The sequence below is a fragment of the Brassica rapa genome, chromosome A03, assembly GCF_000309985.2.
Source record: "Brassica rapa cultivar Chiifu-401-42 chromosome A03, CAAS_Brap_v3.01, whole genome shotgun sequence".
Classification (NCBI taxonomy): Eukaryota; Viridiplantae; Streptophyta; class Magnoliopsida; order Brassicales; family Brassicaceae; genus Brassica; species Brassica rapa.
The window spans coordinates 11,868,996-11,889,857 of NC_024797.2; the positions used below are offsets into that span (position 1 = coordinate 11,868,996).

The window sequence follows — 20,862 nt, forward strand, 5'->3', positions numbered from 1 at the left end:
CTAAAAATTAACAAAAAAACTAATAAATTAAACTATGATATCACTTAAAAGCTTCTTAGACCATATTAATAAAATATTTAAGCGATAATTAGACAAATTTGATTTTTTTTCCAGCAAAAAGTTTATTATTAATTAGCATCAGTTATTTCAAGATGTTAAAGAAATGGTGGACAAAAAAATAGGATGAACATTAATGATATATGAACTATGAATAGTACTTTGTGAAGCAGACTTAGATAACATATATGCACATACATTTTCAGTCCTTTTTGATGCCTAAATTCAATTTCTTCAGAGTAATTATTCCACAAATAGATCGTATGAGATATTGTTTTGATATGTAGATTTGTTTTTTCAATGTTAAGAAGATTGATAACTGTAAAAATGTCTCATTCGTATATGATATGTCTATAACCGAGTCCCCAACATGAGACAAGTTTGTTTAAAAAGTAAATAATTTTATTTTTCTTATATTATATAATAAATATATATTATTTACTGATAATAAAAATATAGTTATTCATCTATCACAAATATCTATGCAAATATGTGAATCAAGTACAACAATCAAACAACATAATGATTTCCACAAAGAAAATTTAAAAAATATATTTATGTTATGTAGTCATATTTTATATTTTTAAAATAATATAATACAATATTATACATTATTTTTTAGAATTGAGAAATACATATAATATCTTATCCGCGCGTAGCGCGGTTAAAAAATCTAGTAGAAGTAACAAAATAAATAGAGCAATTGTCAATAATAGCACATTTTGAGTTTTTGTCTCAAAAATGACACTAGAAGGAGAAAGTCACAAAAATGACATTCATTAAAAAGTAAAATATATCTAATACCTTTGATTTAAAATTAAATAAATAAACAAAAACAAATAAAAACAAATAAAAAAATGAAAAAAAGAATTTTTTTTTATAGTTTCAGATTATATGTTTTCAGTTTCGAAATATTTTATAGTTTGTTTTTTGAAAATTTTTTTTTCTAAATTTTTTTTTTCAATTTTTTTTATAATTCAAAAATACTTTTTGCAACTGTTTTTTAAATTTTTATTTTTAATTTTTTAATATTTATTTTTTATTTTATAAAATTTTAAACCGTAATTCTAAAACCCCACGCCTTAACTCTAAACCCTAAGGTTTAGATTAATTAAACCAAGGAGTATAAGAGTATATTTACCTCTTTAATGAAACTCATTTTTGTGACTTTGAACTTTGAGTGCTAGTTTTAGAACAAAAACTTGGTTTAATGCTATCCTAGTCTTTTTCTCAAATAAATATTTTTATGTAGATAATTAATACGCTTCTCCTGCTATATAGGACATTTGTTTATATAGAGATTCCACTTAAGTAACAACCGTATTTCATTCAAATATTCTATAACATGTTATATTTTATTTATATTAATCATGATTTCATATTTACTAAAGACTAGATCTTGATCCGCGTTTTTGGTTTCAATTCTAAATTGATATATATTATAATATATATGTGTCTATCAGTTTTTAAAACATAATAAATTTACTATATATATTTTTATTGAATAAATTGTTTTAAACTTTCACATGTATTTGTATCTTCTTCAATATATATATTTTTGTATTATTATTTCATTATTAAAATTGTAACTATATATATAGTAAAATATTGTTTTATTGTCATATTCAAAAATATTGTAACATTTAACAAATTTAGAAAGTTTTTTAAAAAATTAAACTTTTCGCTTCACAAATTTATATTATCGAGAAAATAATTAAACATTTAGTTTTTGCTTAATTTTTAAAATAAACCTTATAGTTTAAATTTTGTTTTCATTGGTTTAAGGTAGTAAAGATTAATCATTGCTAGATACAACATATACATGAAAAATTCTTAAAGAATACTCATATTTCCATAAATTTCTTGTTATCTTAATTTCTAAATCACAAACACAAATCTACAATATTTCTCAAAAAAATGAAAACATTTCAAAAATAGCAGTTTTTAAGAAAATTATTTAAAAATACAACATATTGATGAAAAATTCTGAAAGAATATTCATTTATCCATAAAATTTTGGTTATCCTAATTTCTAAATGACAAACCAAAATCTGCATTATTTCTAGAAAAATGAAAAATTTCAAAAAATAGCAGTTTTTAAAAAAAATTATTTAAAAATACAACATATTGATGAAAAACTCTGAAAGAATATCTATCTATCCATAAAAATTTTGTTATCCTAATTTCTAAATCACGAACTCAAATATAGCAACAATATGTTTTTCTCTCTAAAACTTCTAGAGAGAGATTTTATAGATATAAACTTAGCGACCTTGATACTTATTGTATAACGAGCTTGATTTGATAATCGAACTCGACTCACATTTGTAACTTTTTGACTCGATTTACTTCTAATATTAACAAAAATTTCGACCTATTTTGTCCCTAATCATATTATTAATCACTATCCAAACTCACTATTCACCAACTTGTTGTCGGGACGATATATAGGACGCTCCTTAGCTTGTATCTCTTGTTATACTGTTGAGTTCAGACAGGCAATTAACGGAACACAAAGAGATGTGAAACTGCGTGGTGTTTGGATACCTTAATTGACGCTGTTAATCCAGTCAAGAGCTCAAATAATGGACAAAATTACAAGATGTTTATGGACTGGTCTTGGTGCTCTCAACACATGCGAGGGATGTTCCGTTCTCTGCAAGATGCTGGTCGGTACTTGAGCCCGTGAATAATTTGTCTCTGAACAAAAAAAAAAATTCAGATCTTCTATTGTGCCTTGCTATTGTTAAACATTGGTCTCACAACTGAATCTTTACAACTTTTAGATCCAGAGAAACATTCTCTCGTTTATTGGTTAAAATTCAATGGTATGCAGTACAATAGGTGCAAACTTCACTGCTGGTTCTGTTGCTGGTGCCGTTGCTGCTGCAGCTACTTGCCCACTACATTTTGCAAAGACTCGGTGTCCAATAGACGTAAGAAACATAACCAAGTCTCTTCTTCCTTACCCCAAACTCATACCTTGAAGCTTCTTTGCCACTCTCTGCTCCTGTGTAGTTTGTAGCAAAGTCATGGTTTTGATAAGGGCTATGGTCCCATGTGAAATGGTATAAATAATTCCGTAATTTTATAATGTTACCCTCATGTGCAATTGTATTTTATATAATTATTATTTTCTCTATGAGTTGTTTTGTTTATCATTCGACATTTACATTAATATTTTCTCTATGATTACATTGACATTTACATTAATATTTTTTTCACCATTTAGAAGTGTAACATCCGTAGCTTTTAAGATAGAACCGAGAATGGTAATGTACTAGTACCAATGTAATGTAAGTGCCGTTTCCACAAGAATAATTCAAACTAAATCGAATATAACGGGAAGAAATTTCTAGATTTTATTTTGAAATTTTCAGATTTCCATGGAAGGCCACAAATTTGAACAAGAACAGGATTTGTTTTTTTAATTTTTTTTTTTAATTTTGTTCAAAGTTAATAATAAGTGTCAAAATATCTGGTGATTCAAGCAAAGAAACACACACTATAAAGGATGAATAAATTGAATATCGAAGAAAAGGAATCGCCATCATAATCATAATAATCATAATCTGATGGAAAACAACAGAGATTCAATCTCCAGGAATCATCATCATCATGATCATAATCAAGACAAAAACATAAATCATGAGCAAATTAATAAACCATACTCGGGATTTTATCCACAAAGAAAAAAAGAACTGATGAAATGAAGAGACAAATCAGAAGAAGCTGTAGGAAGAGGATGCATCAAGAGGATGAATGAGGTATGTCAGCACCAATGCCACCACCATTAGCAGATACGCAATCCCTTGATCTATCGATGTCCCTGGAGAAAAAAAACACACTCTCGGATTCAGATCTGGAGAGACTAGAGAGAAGAAGAAGAGAATGTGATATCGTTGAATATGATGATGCTTACCATCACTGGTGGGAGCAGGAGCGGGAGCTAGGGATTGAGCGCCGGCGAGAGAAGAGACGACGGCGAAAACAAATGTGAATAACGCGAAACCAGCTACGTAACTCCTTGACGCCATCTCTCTCTCTGGTGTTTTGATCCGACGAGAAAAAAGAAGTTTGCCGGAGTATCTGCAGGATAGAGAAGGAGGAAAGAGAGACAGTGTGAGGATGATGATGATGAAGTGAAGAGACAACTTGTTTAGATGTTGTTCTTATAGTACAAGACCCGGTTCATGATTACTGGCTATAACCGGTAATTCATCCGGTCAATTCTATTTACCAGTCGGCTGAAATTTCAAAAAGCATGATTTTTCATCGATTCTTCCTCTTTTTTTTCTTCTTTTTTTTTTCTTGTCAACATTGGATATCACTATGTTTCTAGATAAGTTTTATTTTATTTTATAAAAAAAATTGAAAAACACTAAATAAACGACATATTTGTTATATTCAAATGGTTCGATTCAGATATATTTGAGGGGTTAACTGAGATTCAGTTGTTGTATTAGTTGGTCAAAGGAAAAATATATATAAAAAGTTATAAATTGAATAGTGGTTATTTAAAATATTGAGATAATCTAATTTATTTTTTGACCAACAAAAATGATGAATTTAAATTTAAAATTTTGAAACTCTGTAATTTTTATTTAAAAAGAAATAAATAAAACGTAAAAACTTAAAATAAATGAATATTTGACATAGACCGACAGTTAGTTAAATAATGTTACGACATCAATATCAATAAATGATTCAAAATATTTTATCTATAAATAATAAAAAAATGAAAAAGAAAATAAAATAAAATAGTCTTTCCTTAGACAAATTAGTTAATATTAACTAAATATAAAGCTTGTCATAAAAATACTTAGAAAGTTTCTCAAATATGTGATGGCCTTACAAGACCATGTGATGGGTTATCACTTTTCTATGACTTTTATTTTATAACTTATATTTTATATAAAGTTTATTGTTAGCATATTTGTTAAATATATGTATATAAATAAGTTTTGACAAAACATTTTTTTTGCTAAATAACATAATTTTGGAGTCTTATGGTGGGGGTTGTTCAAAAAAAAAAAAGGAGTCTTACGGTGGGGCTGACTGACAGATTGGCAGTGAAGCTCACCTTATTCATCATGACTCCATGAGTCTCTCCAATTTTTTAAACAATGATTCAAGTCTCTTTTCATGCCATGTTGTTTTCCTGATTAATTTAACGTCTAGCAGGTGTTGATCAGCGTGATTATCGGTTAATCGGTAGAGATTTGGATTTTTGAAAAAGATTTTCGTATCTCACATGTGGTTTCAGAAGAAAACAAAACAATTCATATATAATGTGGTGTTCTATAACGCACAACATTGTTGCTCTGTTTAGGTAAATTGTTTACACGCTCTAAAGTTAAAGTTCGGTTAAAGTTAAAAAAAAAACAATTAAGTTCGGTTTAATTTGGCATAACTTGTTTGTTTATCGTTCTAGTGCCGAAGTAATATTTCTACATTAATGGTTTGATTGATAACTATATTATAAAAAGATATATCGATGTTGTTTAATCATCTTACCATTTGAATTGATTCCACATAATTTATTGTTTTTTTTTTAGTAGTGTATGATTGATTATATATGTTTGACTTATTTTATTTTGGAGTACCTTAACCTTGGTTGTTGAATGTACGACAATACGAATGATTTGTTGTATAATTATAGCTGTTAATTGTATGATTGGTGTAGCTTTATGAGGTGGCTATTTTACAAACTAGTGAGAGGTATTAGCCGTTGGATCAGTTGCATCAATCATTTTATTTTTCGAATTTAAACTTTTAACATGACTCGAACATGTATGTTGCAGTTGGAAATAATTTAGCGTCACCTTTTGTTTCTTTTTCAAATTTGAAAATCGAAAAAGTTCTAAATTTGTGTTTTCAAGGTGCTTAAAATATCAATAATTAGCAAAAATGTATATATCGAAATTCGATTCATGGTTCCGAATGAATGTAAATCCAAAAAGGAAAGTTACACACAATATATGAGGGAAATAGTTGAACGACCTCTTGCTCTCTCACGCAGCTTCAGTCATAATAGGTTTAGTAGTTAATCTTTGCTTGCCTTTTTTTTTTTACCGCCTACAGGCTTATATATGACGACTGCAAATTAAACAATTATAAAATTTGCTATAATTTTTTTAATTAAAGAACATAACGATTAGCACAACGAGACTGAAACAGAGGGACAATGAAAATGATGGAGTAATGGGCTTGTGAACCAGCCATGTGCTTTACCAACTTGCCTCTTTCGGTTCCAGTTCTATTGGCAAATTTTGTCACATATTTTACAAGATGATGATATTTATCAGAAAATGCTATCTGACAGAACAAAGATGAATGGTAGATAGAACTGATAGTGTCATGATGAACGTGTCCAAAAATTGATATTTTGTCAATTCACTGATGATTTAATGTAGATTCATTTCTATTCAATTAAAAAAAAAACCATCTTCTTCCTCTCTTTCTCGTCCCGACTTGTTACAAGGGCAAGGAGAATATTCACGACACTTACCTGGCTGATGTGAAACATGACTTGCAAGAGAGCATAGAACCAAAACCTTATAATATTTTGTATCCAAGGAAAGATATTGTTTTGATTTTTTGAACATTTTTTAATTTTTAATTTTCCTATATTTTATATTTTCTTACCAAATTTATAATTATTCTAGTGATAGTGTTATATTTTGTTTTGAATAAAATATAACAATAATCGAATCAATGACGAAGAGCCAATCCTAACCCATGTGCCCCTACTCTCACCAACGCCACATTATAGTACACTTATTTTTTTTTCTGGGGACTAAATCACACTGACAACTTCTTATGCACATGGGGATGAAATCACCTTTGAATGGATTACCCTCAGCTTTCTTCTATATTGAAAATACTTTACAAAGTTGTAAAGGTAAAGACAGTCTCTCTCTTACGGTTTCTATCATGAATATCCGGAAGTAGTGAATTATGATTTCTCTCCACTTAATAAAGATTTCATTCTAGTGCACTTTCTTGTGGCTTGTGCGTGCCATCTACTTTAGGCACTGAGAGTTATGTTTGGTAAGTGGAAACCAGATTTTGTGAATGAATTTTCTCAGAGTTGTATTACTGGTTTATATACTTCTTTGTTAGAAACAATTGTAGTATAGCAGTAGATGCATGTTCTGATCTCCCCGTCTCTATTGTTTCTTTTCCGTTACCTTTCTACTCACGTCGAACTTTGTTTTAGTTTTTATTACATAGGTATTTCCTTTACAATATGCATATATATAAATTGCCTGGACTCATGATCAAAAAGAAATTGTGAAATATGAAGAGGAGAAGTAGCCATGAATAAATGTTTACTGAACTGAGAACTAATAAACAGAGGCTTCTTATCTCTCTATTTATCCCTAACAGAAAATCTCCAACAATATTTGCATAGTTAAGCTATGCGAACACACTTGTACAGCTTATATACCTCTCATCATTACACATTGATGCCGACCTCGCCAAAGACCAAATCTGAATCACTTCCGAAGAAATCAGATAAATTCTTTTCATATATGGAGTTGCATGAAGAAGAATCATATATTATCACATACAGCTTTTTGCTTCAACATCTCCAAAATTTGTATGTTTGCCAACCTGTCGTGGTCATATAGGATCATTGTATCCAATGCAAAAGCATTGCTTCACTTCAAACAGCTGTCAAAAGAAGTTACTCAAGGAGTCCAATGCCACAAATGTCAAACCAGCTTTAGTAGCTTCATGTTTCCAGTAGAATTCGCAGCTACAAGCATATTCGACTTTTTTTTCCAACAGACGCTCGACACAAACTGCGCATTGTCATCGAAGCACTCGTTTCCAGAAATGGGATCCACAGCTCCAAACTTGTATGAAGTCATTGGCATCGGTAAGGATTTATAGTAACTATATACCTGAGAAGCAAAATCCAAGCAAAGAAGAATATTTTTCAAGTTATAAGCGAACTTTAACGGATGAAACTTGTTTGTTTATTATAATAATAAAATACCTCATTGGTCTCTGAACCACATGCTATGTATCCATCCAAAACTGATAATCCAACAAAATTCTGTTTTTCAGGTAAAAGATTAGAAGACATCAGAACTAACGTACGATGTTGGATCCGAATTTTATAATTCTTTTTGGGACTAACCTTTTGATTTGTATGTCCTTTATACGTCAATGGACAAGCACCAGGAGATAAACCAGTCTTGTTAAGATTCCAAAGCTTGAGAGAGTTATCAGTGGAAGCAGAGACAATGGTTTCTGAGTCCATAAATTTAACATAGCTAACAGTTTTCTCATGGCCAGACAATGTGCACCAAGGAGTTCTGACGTACCGAAGATCATAGCAATAGACCTTGTAATCAGCTGACCCAAATGCCAATAAGTGATTGGAATATGCAGAGAATTGCACGCAACACACGTTAGCTGGACTCCAGATTGTGCCTAATGAACGTTTCTGCATAAGCCACCAGAGAAGAACATAAATTCCACTACCTTTGGATAGTCATATGTCTAAACAGAGAATCATAATTTATGGGAGCTATACTGATTCGGAGTTAAGAAAAAAAGTGTTTACCTCATTGACGCTCCAAAGCTTTACCGAACAGTCATCACTTCCACTGACAAATTTTGTCGGGTCAGATGGAGAAAAATCAACTGACCAGGCTCTCTTCTGATGTTCTGTATACTGGGAGAATCCTTGTCCAGTCCCTGCATCCCATATCTGCAGGACAGATCCTACTGAGCAACAGAGGATGGCAAATGAAAAAGAAGATAACATGTCATAGATAGGAGAAACTATTCAAACGCACCTGAACTACACCATCGTAGTCAGTCGAGGCTAAGTAGTTTTTGATGTAATTATTCCAGCAAACACAGCTTAATTTGGATTTGCTGACCATCTCAACTAGTGGATATTGAACACCGACAGATTCATTCATAAACGCATTGAAGTCAAAAATCTTGATTTTCTTTGATATCCCAGCGGCTGCTATGTGTTCCTCTTCAGCGTCAAAACTCAATGAGCATACCACACTAGCAGTAGAGTTTAAAAGATCTCCACTTCTTACTGTCCCACAGGTTTCAAACTTGCTATACCGAGCAAATTTGCACAGCCCCTCGAAAAACACTTCCACTTGATCTGAAGATTTTTCTTTGGTTTTCGTTTCCTGATTCTCATTTTGGTTTTCAGACCACCTAAGGCTTTTGTCAGAACGGGCGGCGGAATTGGATAACTTCATTTGTGATCTCATGAAGAAATATGCATCTTCGAGTTGACGGAGATTACTCATCATCAGCCTGTCAGTATTAGCAGCTGGTGCAAACAAGGCGCCAGAAGAAGTTGTACAGCGCTCGTCTAGGGGAGATGATTGCACTCTTGTTTCAATAGCTCCATGAGATCTCACCAGAGATGCATTTGAAGAATATCTTTGCTCGGCTTCCTTAATATCATCCTCCAAGGTCTGGATGTCTTGCAAAAGCTTAGTTGCATTTTTCTTCTTCTGCTTTTCTAGTGAAGACAAAAAATGAAGTAACAGCTCAGACATCTCCTCATCCGCAGCAGTCGTTATCGCCGAATCATTCTTGGATATCAACTCAGAATTTAGTATTTCTCTGTCACAGGAAAATAAGAGACTCAGAACTGAAAAAGAAACAGCAAGAATGTTCACATAGTAGCATGCTGCATGCCACTTTATGTACACAAATTTGAGGGGAAACATTGAATAAAATTGAAAGTGACATGATTCATTTCAGAGATCACTCAGCTAAATACCTAGCTGTTGGTCTCGAGGAGGGTTCCGGATGTAGTAGCCAAAGACAAAATCCAGCTTCCTCAGGATATTTGGAGAGAAATGCTGGTGGGAGAATCCGATGACGTAAATCTGCCATCATTGCAGCATGCATCTCACTGGACTCGCAATGACATAGCAACTGAAACAACCATGGTCAGTCAGGCTAGAGACTTCAGTTAACTAAAAACTGACAGGTTATATTGCAGACTGGTAAATAGTAATACTATCTCTGGGACTACAAATAAAAGTCTGAAGAAAAGAGATGGAAGCCCAACCCGCTAGCACACAGACATAAAATGAAAGAGACATAAGCATAATATCTGTAGTAAATGTCCTTACCTCAAACAGAAGAACACCAAGGGCATATATGTTTGATTTTTCTCCGGAGTCTTCTCCATTTATCTCCTCTGGACAAGTATACCATTGCTCTTCAAGCCATGTGGACATAGACTGTTTTCTCCTCGTCATCGATGCCACTCCTAAACTTTTTCTATAGTTTTGCTGTTGAAGTTCACAACTGTCTGGATTATATGCATCAACCACGTTCAAATCAATCACAGGGCTGATCCTTTCGAAAGGTCTCCCAGTTGAAGGAGCCTCAAGGTCCATTTTTCTTTTCTTCAAATCCCTACCCATAACAGATGATTCCTGAGTCCCCGGCCTCTTCCTATTCACCTCTTCGTCACCGTTGTTCTTTCCGAACGTACCAGTATACCTAAGTTTCTTGGAAGGGACCAAAGCGAAAAGGGATGGTCTCAAGTCCACCAAGAATAATCCTTGCGAATGGGCTGAGTCAACCAGCTCCACCAGCTGCCTAAATAGAGAAAGGCCATGCCGTCTCTCTCGTTTACCATAACTTGATCTAAGAAACTCCCTCAAACTGATTCCATCACCATGTCCTTTGTGACTTGAATTTCCTGGGATATGCGACTTGCTATTATCCAACTTGTTTTCCTGGCAATCTTGGCCAGAGACAAAGTCAGGAGGAGTTTCTTGGTTTTCCCCCTTCATAGCACTCAGGAAACTGGAAGAACTCAATGCAGGTGCGTTCATATTAATGCTGTTATCTCCAGCTGCTCTAAGACGTTGAGAAAACGCTTCAAGATTCTGATGGCTCCTCCTATTGATATAGTTTAGCCTTTCAGAAGAAGCTCCCGCAAGCTGTTGTCTGATTCTAGACAGCATATGAGAATCAACATCTCCATCTCCTAGCCTAAACGCAGGAGGAGAGCCTTGAGCAAGATTATTATTATATACATGCTCAAACTTGCCAGCCCTAGAACTAGAACTATCTACATTAACTATCCTATTATTCACCAATCTGAGCTCTTCAACACAGATCTTAGAAGAAGCTCCTCCAACAGATTCTTCCACCGGAGGCTTGTTGATATCATCAACAACATTCTTCATGTCAGCTGAGCTTCCTGTACAATCGTTCCCAGCTTCGAGCTGACAAGGAACATCATCCACTCTTCCTTTGAATTGTAAGTTGCTGCTCGCCACAGCTTCTTCACCGATCAACACAGCCTCCATGCCCTAACCGTTATTAAAAAAAAATGGAATCGCATCAGAATCGGAATCAAACCCTAACAACTAAATTCTCCGGAAGATATATAAATGCATGTTCAGATTCTAAACACACAAAAGCAATATTCAAACGTAATTTGAAGCAAGCTAGTGAGAACCATTATGTGACATTTAAGCAAACGAAGAAACCAATCATGTAAAAATCTCATGCGAAACGAGAACTGCACGAAAATCAAATCGGTTACCAGTTACCGAGAGATCACACACTATCAGATCATACAGCGATGCGGTGAGGCAAGTGGGAGAAGAAGCGAATAAACCTCCAAATTCAAAACTCACACCAAGGAGACGAAGAAGATGAAGAAGAAATATAATGTAAGACTATAAACTTATCTACGCAATGAATCTCTTCTCTACACTGTTGTTGACTCGTTTCGTTTCGTTTCTTCTTCGTTAATTATTTGTTTTTATTTTTTTAATTATTATTTTAATCATTAATTTACGGTTGAAGTCGCATATCCATTTTCTGGCGGAGGATTTTCCAACATTATTTTATTTATTACTTTATGGAAAAGAGAGATTTTTTTTTTCTTCTGGCAGCCCAATTAAAAAGAGATTAAAAAGGATACGACACGTGATTGCGTTGATACTCTTTTAATTTTAGTAACTTCAGCTAAAGAGACGGTGCTAGTTTTGGTGTTATTTACGGTGAATGCCATTCTTGGCTTTCCTCTTCAGTAAACAATAGGTTTGCCCGTGGGGGTAGGATTGGTATATAATGAGAAAAGGCGTGGGGATTAAGAATGTTGCATGGAGGATATTTATTTGTTAAGAGGAGGAGGTTTAAACACGTCAACGCCGCTTAATCTATTCACTCGAGAGGGGACTCACCTGAAAGATGTGGAGAGTAACAAGCCACGATATACAATCAGATTTGAAGGGCTGGAAGCAAGCAAAAAAAAAGTGGCCGTCTTCTGAAAAGAAAAAAACAGAGAAAAAAAAGAAAGAAAAAACAGAATTGTAGCCACCGGTTATTTAAACCCTGGTACTGATGAAAGAGTGGACATATGAGTTTACCACTACACCAATGAAGATACTCCAAGTAAACTGCCGAAATTAATTAATGAGATAAATAGCCGCGGGTGCGATCACACCAGCACTAATGCACCGGATCCCATCAGAACTCTGCAGTTAAACGTGTTTGTGTGAGAATAGTACTAGGATGAGTGACCTCCCAGAAAGTCCTTGTGTTGCACCCCTAAAAAAAAGTGTTTCAAAAAAAAAAAATAGCCGCAAGCAGGTGCTTGATCAGCTTCGTTCAAGAGCCGGCACTGTATACAATTCGAATAATCAAATGCTCCTTGCTAAAACACTTATGGTGCTGAGCTCTATGGCCTAATGGGCTGGATCGTTAAAAATAATATCATTATGGTGGCCCATTTTATAACTTGGAAAACATACATAACGCTAGAACCTTTATAAATTAATAATGTTAGAATTTTGAAATTTTATTAATTTATAAAAATACGAATTTACAAAAATTTCTTTCTTTAGATTTCTTATTTTAAGATATATTTATTATTTTATTCTAAAAAAGGAAAATATTTGATTTTAGTGTATAAAAATTAATTGTTATTTTTTAAAAAATTTAACATATATCTTACTATTATTATATTATTTGGTGTATATAATATATATTGCATAGAACTTTAATGTGATTTTACATATAATATTACTAAATCTCATCAATATATTAACTGTTAAAGAAATACAAAGATAATTCCATTGTGAATATAAAACAAACCATGTAAAAATAGGTTCTTACTTATATAAAATATATATACATATAAATAATTAATTTATAATTTTAATGGGATCATATATTTACATCGAATTTTCTAAAAAAAATATTATCTTATTATTTTATCTATATCAAATTTTGAACCGGTCCAAATTGGAACTCACAAAATATAATTTATTAGTTTATTGAGTATTAATTTATAGAGGTTCTACTGTATTTGTTTCCGGGAGGTTTCACCTCTAAAACCAAAACCATTTTACTCGGGTTTAAACTTTAAAGTTTAAACTAACCTAATTTCTTATAGTCATTCATTTGAGCAATTACTCGTGTTACACAGTTTACAATCAGTAGACAATTAAACCCTAATATATTTTTCTCAAAAGCACACAGTTAGAACTTGCTTGTTTATTGAGAAAACATTCGGTTCCAGCCAACAGTTGCTCACCGGCCTGTTGACTAGTAACTTTTAGAATTTTACTTCTCCACCTTCAAATATCCAAGGGGAAAAAAACAATTACCACACAATGAAATTGCAAACCACACTGTGAAATTGCAAATTGATGATCTGCTTGTAATAACCATATAGTAAACGTGCGTAGTTGCTAATATAAAAGCCATATAAAGGTAGAAATCTTTTGTCCTAAATAAGGCTAATTTCGGGGGGAAAGTTCCTAATAACTGTGAAGCTAACCACGCGGAATAGAAAAATGATAAGATGAAACAACTTCTTTGGTGGATGTAAATCTCATGGTGGTGCTTCTCTCTCAACTTTGTACGAAGAATAAGATGATAAGAATTTAGAGAGAGAGAAGAGATCATATGTTGCACATGAGACTCATGAATCCAGAGCACGTGCAAACAAGAGGTTTATGAAGGAGACAAAGCTAATGGAGAAAAGGAAAAGCGTGCTTCAACCCATAGCTAATAGAGCATCTCCAACCCATTGCTATTTTCACCTCTATAATAGCATTTACAGGTGAAATTGCTCCAACTCATCTCTATTTCTTTCTCTATAATAGAGATCTCTATTTTTTCCTCTATTTATAGAGGAATAAATAACATTCCTCTATTTTTTACTCTATATTTTAGAGATTGCGATTTTAGGGGAATACATTGGAGCATATCTCACCTCTATTATAGAGTTCTCCTATTTTAGAGGTGAAAATAGCAAAATACATTGGAGATGGTCTAAGGATTTCAGGTGAAATAACTTGTTTAGATTATTGTACCTCCTTTAATTTGTTCATGTTCATCATACTCTTTTTATGCACATAATGCACAGGCATTCCAGGAGAATGTGAAGCGCATGACTGATGATATCATGATTGCCCTAGAAGTTGAAAACAATATCATCAGATTTTTATTGCAGACAAAATTTTGTTATCAATCGTATAATGTAAAGCTGGATAGAAAGGTGGAGATAAAAATTCCTGTTAATGTAAAAATTCTTAAGCAAGTTTCACTTTGTAAATATATGATAGCTCGTATCGCTATGCAAGTTCTTATGATTAAAAATGTAAAGACTCTCTCCCAAACTCCCAAGTCCCAACGCTATATTTTAGTATAGTTAAACAATTCAGTGGTAGCTAAACTTTTGAGTAATAATATATTTTCAATGAAATTAAGAAAATCAGAAAAGCATAAATTTCACTAAAATGTAAGAATCCAGAGAGCTTATAAATATAATCTTACATTTTAAAAAACAACTTACCAATAACCCCTAGGTAATTGTTGAAAAATATCTCCATGCATGAACCAAACAAACCTTTAGTTATACAATATCATGGGCGCAAAAAGCAAAACCAAACAAACCTTTAGTTTCGAAATTACGCCGAAACTTGGCGACGTCGATTACATTTACTTTCTCTATGGTCGGTAGGTGTCCAGCGTCCTAATAATATGTAACCATGATTAACAGCCAGTCACATCTACCTAATCTCCCTTAATCAATCATTGTTAAATAAAAAGTTGACGTCCACAACCTAATCCACAATCCTTTAGCTTTTTATGTTTTCTATCTCACAAAATGAGACAATTATGTTCACTCACAATTAATTAATAAATAATGCCCACATGAAAATGTTTAAATGTCGGATTGGGCAGTTCAGCACTGACCTTGCTCGGAATAAAACTGAAACTCGCCAGACTAGTCTTAACTAAAACTTTCATGGCTAATTTAATTCGGTCGGCTGAATATTCCACAGTATCCTGAACATTAAAATACATGGCATGTCGACATATCATATTAATATACAACACGTGTAAATGTAATGGTAGAGTCGAAAATATGCTAGTGTTATGAAAAATTTAATTTGTTGAGCAGAGTGTTAAAATCTTTAAAAATTTCGGCTAGCCGTCAAATGAAGAAGATGTTCACACGATGGGTCTTTCATCGACATAAAGAGGATGACTTGAAAACAAACAAAAATTCAACTTTAAAAAAGAAAATCTTTTTCAAAAAAAAGAAAAACAAACAAAAATTCATGATCATAAGCGATAGTAAACAAAAAGTGGCCGGAAACGGAATTGCGTAATACATAAGGGTCGCTTTCGCAAAACCCTTTATCGTCACTGTGCAAAAAGAAGTTTGGGTTTGACACTAGTGAGTATAATGACTATTGAGCAATGGAGTCATGACCCGGTCTCCACTATTATGACATTATTATACTTTATCCGTTTGATATATCCCTATGGAAAATATTAGGTAAAAAAACATCTTTAAAAAAAATTCTATAATTTCAAATATAAATTTTTTTATTCTCCAAAAAAAACTTTAAATTTAGAATTTTAAAAAGTGAAACTTCAAAATGGAATCATGACCCGGTCTCCACTATTATGCCATTATACTTTATCCGTATGATATATCCTTTCGGAAAATATTATATATAAGAACATTTTCGAAAAAAATTCTATAACTTCAAATATAAATTTTTTTTGCTCTCCAAAAAAAAGTTTCAAAACTTTAAATTTGAAGTTTTATATTTTTATTTATATTTTGGTCTTTATAATTAATCACACATTACATTATGATTCTTAAGTATTTTCTCATTTATCATATTATGAGTCACTATTATGAATTAGTGAGTGAATCAAATTATAACGTTTTCACGATTAAGTGTTCTCAAATAATATAATGATATTTGAATATATATATATATATATATAATTTTTGTAAAATTTTAAGGAAACTTTTTTGAATTTTATAGATATTATACATATTTAAATACGCATATAGTCAATCAAAAATATATCATATATATTTAGAAAGATCCTACTAAATATACATATAAGTGACATTCAAAAAGTCGAATTACAGGTTTACGAAGACATTTTTGAATTTGAGAATTTTTTTACAATTGCATGACGTTCCTAATTTAAAAAAAATAATTTTCCAAAAAAAATCCAGAAAAATGAATATTTGAAGGAAAAAAATTATTGAAATTTTTTTTTCTACTTTTTATATTTATTTATTACATGTATTTAATAAATTAATTAAAATATATAAATAAGTATGCAATTGTTATTTACCCCTTAAATAAAACTTAGTTAGGTCACTTTAATATTTGAGAGAACAAAAAAACAAAAAAAAGAGGTTGAGATTTGGCCTAAAAATAATTGGTACGTATATTAAGTTTATGTAGATTCATATATTTATTTAATGATTTAATCATAACAATGGTATGTACATAAGTCTTCTGGTATTTTCAACCTCTCTTATATGGATTAGAACAAAAATATGGTCGGAGAAGAAAAAGAAATTGAAATCCCCGTCGGCGAGAATTGGCGCGACTCCAGATCAATAGGCTTTCACTGATCCATCACCTTCACAATAAAAATAAAAAACATTTTGGGTTTAGTCGTCTCTATAAATTCACAGCATTCCTTCTGACTTTCTAAAATCACTCAAAAGTCTTTCTCACTCATTAATCTCTTCTCTCTCTTTTTTTTTGCTAAGTCAATCTTTTCTCTCTCTCTTCCACGAAGCTACACAGCTCGCAGCAACGACATCAGGTACTCACTCTCTTCATCGAGAATCTTATATTGTACGTATCCGAGTTTCTGATGATCGGTTTAAAAAGTACAGTATCTGATTACTCCGTGTCCAACCTCGTTGACTTTTCACACACTCTCTCCTCTTTTCTTCAGACAAGATTTTTAAGTCTTACATCTCTTTACTTTAGATTCCGTCTTGGGGTCTGAATCTGATTATAACCTCTAGAAAACTATTGGGCTCCTCGCAAAACGGTCGGTTCATGATTCCGTCGGTTCTAAACTAATAAAAGTTTTCCCCAGAAACTTGTCAGAAAAATAACGTTTTCTTTTTTTTCATTTCTTAACTTTCCCTTTCTGGATGCTCAGATACATAAAGAGCTTAAAGCTTCTTTTTTTGAACTTTGCTTAAAGTTTCTTCTTTCATTATATTATCACACTAGATATCTCTGCAAATCTGTCAGAATCTCTGCCGTCTTTTGCTAAATACTATGAGAATCTAATACGCTTTGTCTCCAGCTATTTTTATAAAACTATTGCCACTTTCTTTTTTTTTCTGAACTCAGGATGTTGGAGAAAAAGGTTGAGACTTTCAACATGAACAGAGTCATCGACGAGTTCGAGGAAATGACAAGAAATGCTGACCAAGTCCAGAAACAAACCCTCAAAGAGATTCTACACAAGAACCAATCCGCCATCTACTTACAAAACTTTGGTATCAATGGAAACACAACTGACCCAGAAGCTTTCAAAGCATTGGTTCCATTAGTCACTGATCTTGATTTAGAGCCTTACATCAAAAGAATGGTGGACGGTGACACTTCTCCTATTCTCACAGCCCTTCCCGTTCCAGCCATCTCCTTAAGGTTTCCCTTTGACATAACAACATCCCTTCTGCCTTCTAAATATGAATGATTATATGTTTCTCAGAGATTTTGTGTGTTTCTCTTCTCTGTTGTAATCAACAGCTCTGGAACTAGTCAAGGCCGTCCTAAGTTTATTCCTTTCACCGATGAGTTAATGGAGAACACATTACAACTCTTTCGCACTGCTTTTGCCTTCAGAAACAGGTACCACTTTCCTCTGTTCCATTCATTTACACATGAACATAGTTAAACAACTACTAACTCAGTTCCTTACAAAAATAGATTTTATAGTGTTTTTTACATATATTAAGAAAACAAATTAGATCATTATTATAAATGTATCATATTTTGCAATTATCAATTTCTAATAACTTTTAACCAATAAAATTTGTAGTGATTTTTTACTAAAAACATCTATCTTTAAAAGTAACAGAGGGAGGACTAAGTGTGTCTGTGTGTGCTGTCTTTAAAACATGGTTGATGTTTCATTTATACAGAGACTTCCCAATTGATGACAACGGGAGAGCTTTGCAGTTTATCTTCAGCAGCAAGCAATACATATCAAAAGGAGGTGTCCCTGTCGGAACAGCAACCACAAACGTTTACCGTAACCCTAACTTCAAAGCAGGGATGAAGTCTATACAATCACTTTGTTGTAGTCCCGACGAAGTTATCTTCAGTCCAGATGTCCATCAAGCCTTGTATTGCCATCTCTTATCCGGAATCCTCTTCAGAGACCAAGTGCAATACGTCTTCGCCTCCTTCGCTCACGGTCTTGTCCACGCGTTTAGAACCTTTGAACAGCTTTGGGAAGAGATCGTTACCGATATAGAAGACGGCGTCTTGAGCAGCCGTATCACCGTCCCAGCGGTACGTACCGCAATGACCAAGCTCCTCAGGGGTCCTAACCCTGAGCTAGCGGAGACTATACGAACCAAGTGTATGAGTTTGAGCAACTGGTACGGGTTGATCCCCGCGCTGTTCCCGAACGCGAAGTATGTTTATGGGATCATGACTGGCTCCATGGAGCCGTATGTGAAGAAGCTGAGACATTACGCTGGTGAGCTACCTCTTGTGAGTCATGACTACGGTAGCTCCGAAGGATGGATTGCTGCTAACGTTAGGCCGAGACTGTCTCCTGAGGAAGCTACTTTTGCTGTGGTTCCGAATCTTGGTTACTTCGAGTTTCTCCCTGTGTCGGAAACAGGGGAAACAGAGCAGGAACCACCGGTTGGTTTAACTGAAGTCAAGATAGGACAAGAGTACGAGGTTGTAATAACTAACTACGCAGGGCTGTATCGATACCGGCTTGGTGACGTTGTAAAGATCGTTGGTTTCTACAACAAGACTCCTCAGCTCAAGTTCATATGCAGGAGAAACTTGATTCTCTCCATCAACATCGACAAGAACACTGAAAGAGACCTTCAGATGTCTGTTGAATCGGCAGCAAAGAGGCTAGCAGAAGAAAAAATTGAAGTCATTGACTTCTCAAGCCATGTTGATGTAACGACAGAGCCAGGACATTACGTTATATACTGGGAGATTTCAGGCGAAACAGAGGATGATGTTCTTCAAGATTGTTGCAACTGTTTAGACAAAGGGTTTATTGATGCTGGTTATATGAGTTCGAGGAAGTGCAAGACTATTGGAGCTTTGGAGCTGAGAGTTGTCGAGAGGGGAACTTTCAGGAAGGTTCAAGAACATTTTCTTGGGCTTGGTTCATCGGCTGGACAGTTTAAGATGCCGAGATGTGTGAAGCCAAGTAATGTTAAGGTTCTGCAGATTCTGTGTGACAATGTGGTGAGTAGGTTCTTTAGCACAGCTTTTGAATGAAGTTGTGAAATCAAGAAAATTGTCTTTATTATCAAATAATTATAGTTACTTTTGATATTTGATTCAGCATAAAGAGAAAATTTTTTTATATTTATAAATGTGTTCAAAAAGAAAATTATAAATCGAAGAAATATGTGTCGCAGTTGGTTTACTTTGCATTGCAATCAATGTTTTTGGGCGATAACTAGATTCTTGATGTGACATTACATCTTCAAGAAAGTTGAAAATCAAGATTCGAATTTGATTGTAGATACGGAAACTATACAGATAATCGAATAGATATGACCTGAACCGAAATGAACATTTATAAAATACGGATTCAAGAACATAATCACTTTTTTATCAATATCTGATGTCATAATCAGGGAGAAGTACCAACAATCATTTAAATGACAGAGTCAGTGGTGTGAGTTTGTCTCAGCAGATATACGTGATTGTGACATCTTTGGTGGGGACCTAGTAACAAGTGGACTAACACTGGTGTAAAGCTTTTTTTTCAACAAAAAATTAACTTTTCTTTAACAAAGTAACTTTTCATAATTATAATCTCTAAAGGCATCTTCAATGGTATACAAAACTTTATTTTATATTTTACTCTAAAATAGAATAATTCTATTATAGAAATGAATTTGCTTCAATGATTCGACCTATAATTCTATTATAAAATTATACTATTTTAGAATAAAATATAAAGTAAAGTTTTGTGTACTGTTGAAGAAGATGATCCAAGACCATTGTCGGTAAGTTCTCACCTAATATCTCATCATTTAACTAAATGAACTTATAAAAAATAGGAGAGAGATAAGTGAGAAGTCTCGTATCAAAACTTTTAGGGTACTTGTTAGAACTTTAAATTCCATGTAACATCCATCGGTTAATTTACTTGATATAAAGAAAATGAAAAGTAAATGTATAATTAAAATATTAGTATTTTTGTTTTTTGAGAAAATAGATTTCTAATGGTTGGAAGTGCTCCAAAGTAGATTTTTTA

The 20,862-nt window shown here is 33.1% G+C and overlaps 3 protein-coding genes and 1 pseudogene across 5 annotated transcripts; 2 read left to right on the forward strand and 2 right to left on the reverse strand.

The window, feature by feature from the left end:
• Positions 1 to 3,563: 3,563 nt before the first annotated feature.
• LOC103858210 (arabinogalactan protein 16) lies at positions 3,564 to 4,235 on the reverse strand. The gene is made up of 2 exons (XM_009135523.2): positions 3,980 to 4,235; positions 3,564 to 3,886 (listed from the first exon to the last, which is right to left on the reverse strand). Exons 1-2 carry the CDS (start codon positions 4,092 to 4,094, stop codon positions 3,780 to 3,782), a joined length of 222 nt encoding a protein of 73 aa, XP_009133771.1. The 5' UTR covers positions 4,095 to 4,235; the 3' UTR covers positions 3,564 to 3,779.
• Positions 4,236 to 7,337: 3,102 nt separating this feature from the next.
• On the reverse strand, positions 7,338 to 12,937 carry LOC103858211 (protein SUPPRESSOR OF PHYA-105 1). Of its 3 annotated transcripts, none has more exons than XM_009135525.3 (8): positions 11,634 to 12,937; positions 10,194 to 11,390; positions 9,836 to 9,993; positions 8,874 to 9,675; positions 8,639 to 8,785; positions 8,210 to 8,518; positions 8,066 to 8,125; positions 7,338 to 7,970 (listed from the first exon to the last, which is right to left on the reverse strand). In XM_009135525.3, the coding sequence occupies exons 2-8, from the start codon at positions 11,385 to 11,387 to the stop codon at positions 7,779 to 7,781; spliced, it is 2,862 nt and encodes a 953-aa protein (XP_009133773.1). In that variant the 5' UTR covers positions 11,388 to 11,390; positions 11,634 to 12,937; the 3' UTR covers positions 7,338 to 7,778. The 3 variants fall into 3 exon arrangements, with proteins under 3 accessions (XP_009133773.1, XP_009133774.1, XP_009133772.1); XM_009135526.3 differs by having other exon boundaries at positions 8,066 to 8,106; positions 11,627 to 12,937; XM_009135524.3 differs by having other exon boundaries at positions 11,627 to 12,937.
• LOC117133282 lies at positions 12,522 to 12,640 on the forward strand (annotated as a pseudogene).
• A 253-nt stretch (positions 12,938 to 13,190) lies between the features above and the next one.
• Positions 13,191 to 20,022, forward strand: LOC103858212 (jasmonoyl--L-amino acid synthetase JAR1). Its single transcript, XM_009135527.3, has 4 exons — positions 13,191 to 17,193; positions 17,739 to 18,038; positions 18,141 to 18,242; positions 18,536 to 20,022. Exons 2-4 carry the CDS (start codon positions 17,740 to 17,742, stop codon positions 19,869 to 19,871), a joined length of 1,737 nt encoding a protein of 578 aa, XP_009133775.1. The 5' UTR covers positions 13,191 to 17,193; position 17,739; the 3' UTR covers positions 19,872 to 20,022.
• The last annotated feature ends 840 nt before the right edge of the window (positions 20,023 to 20,862 follow it).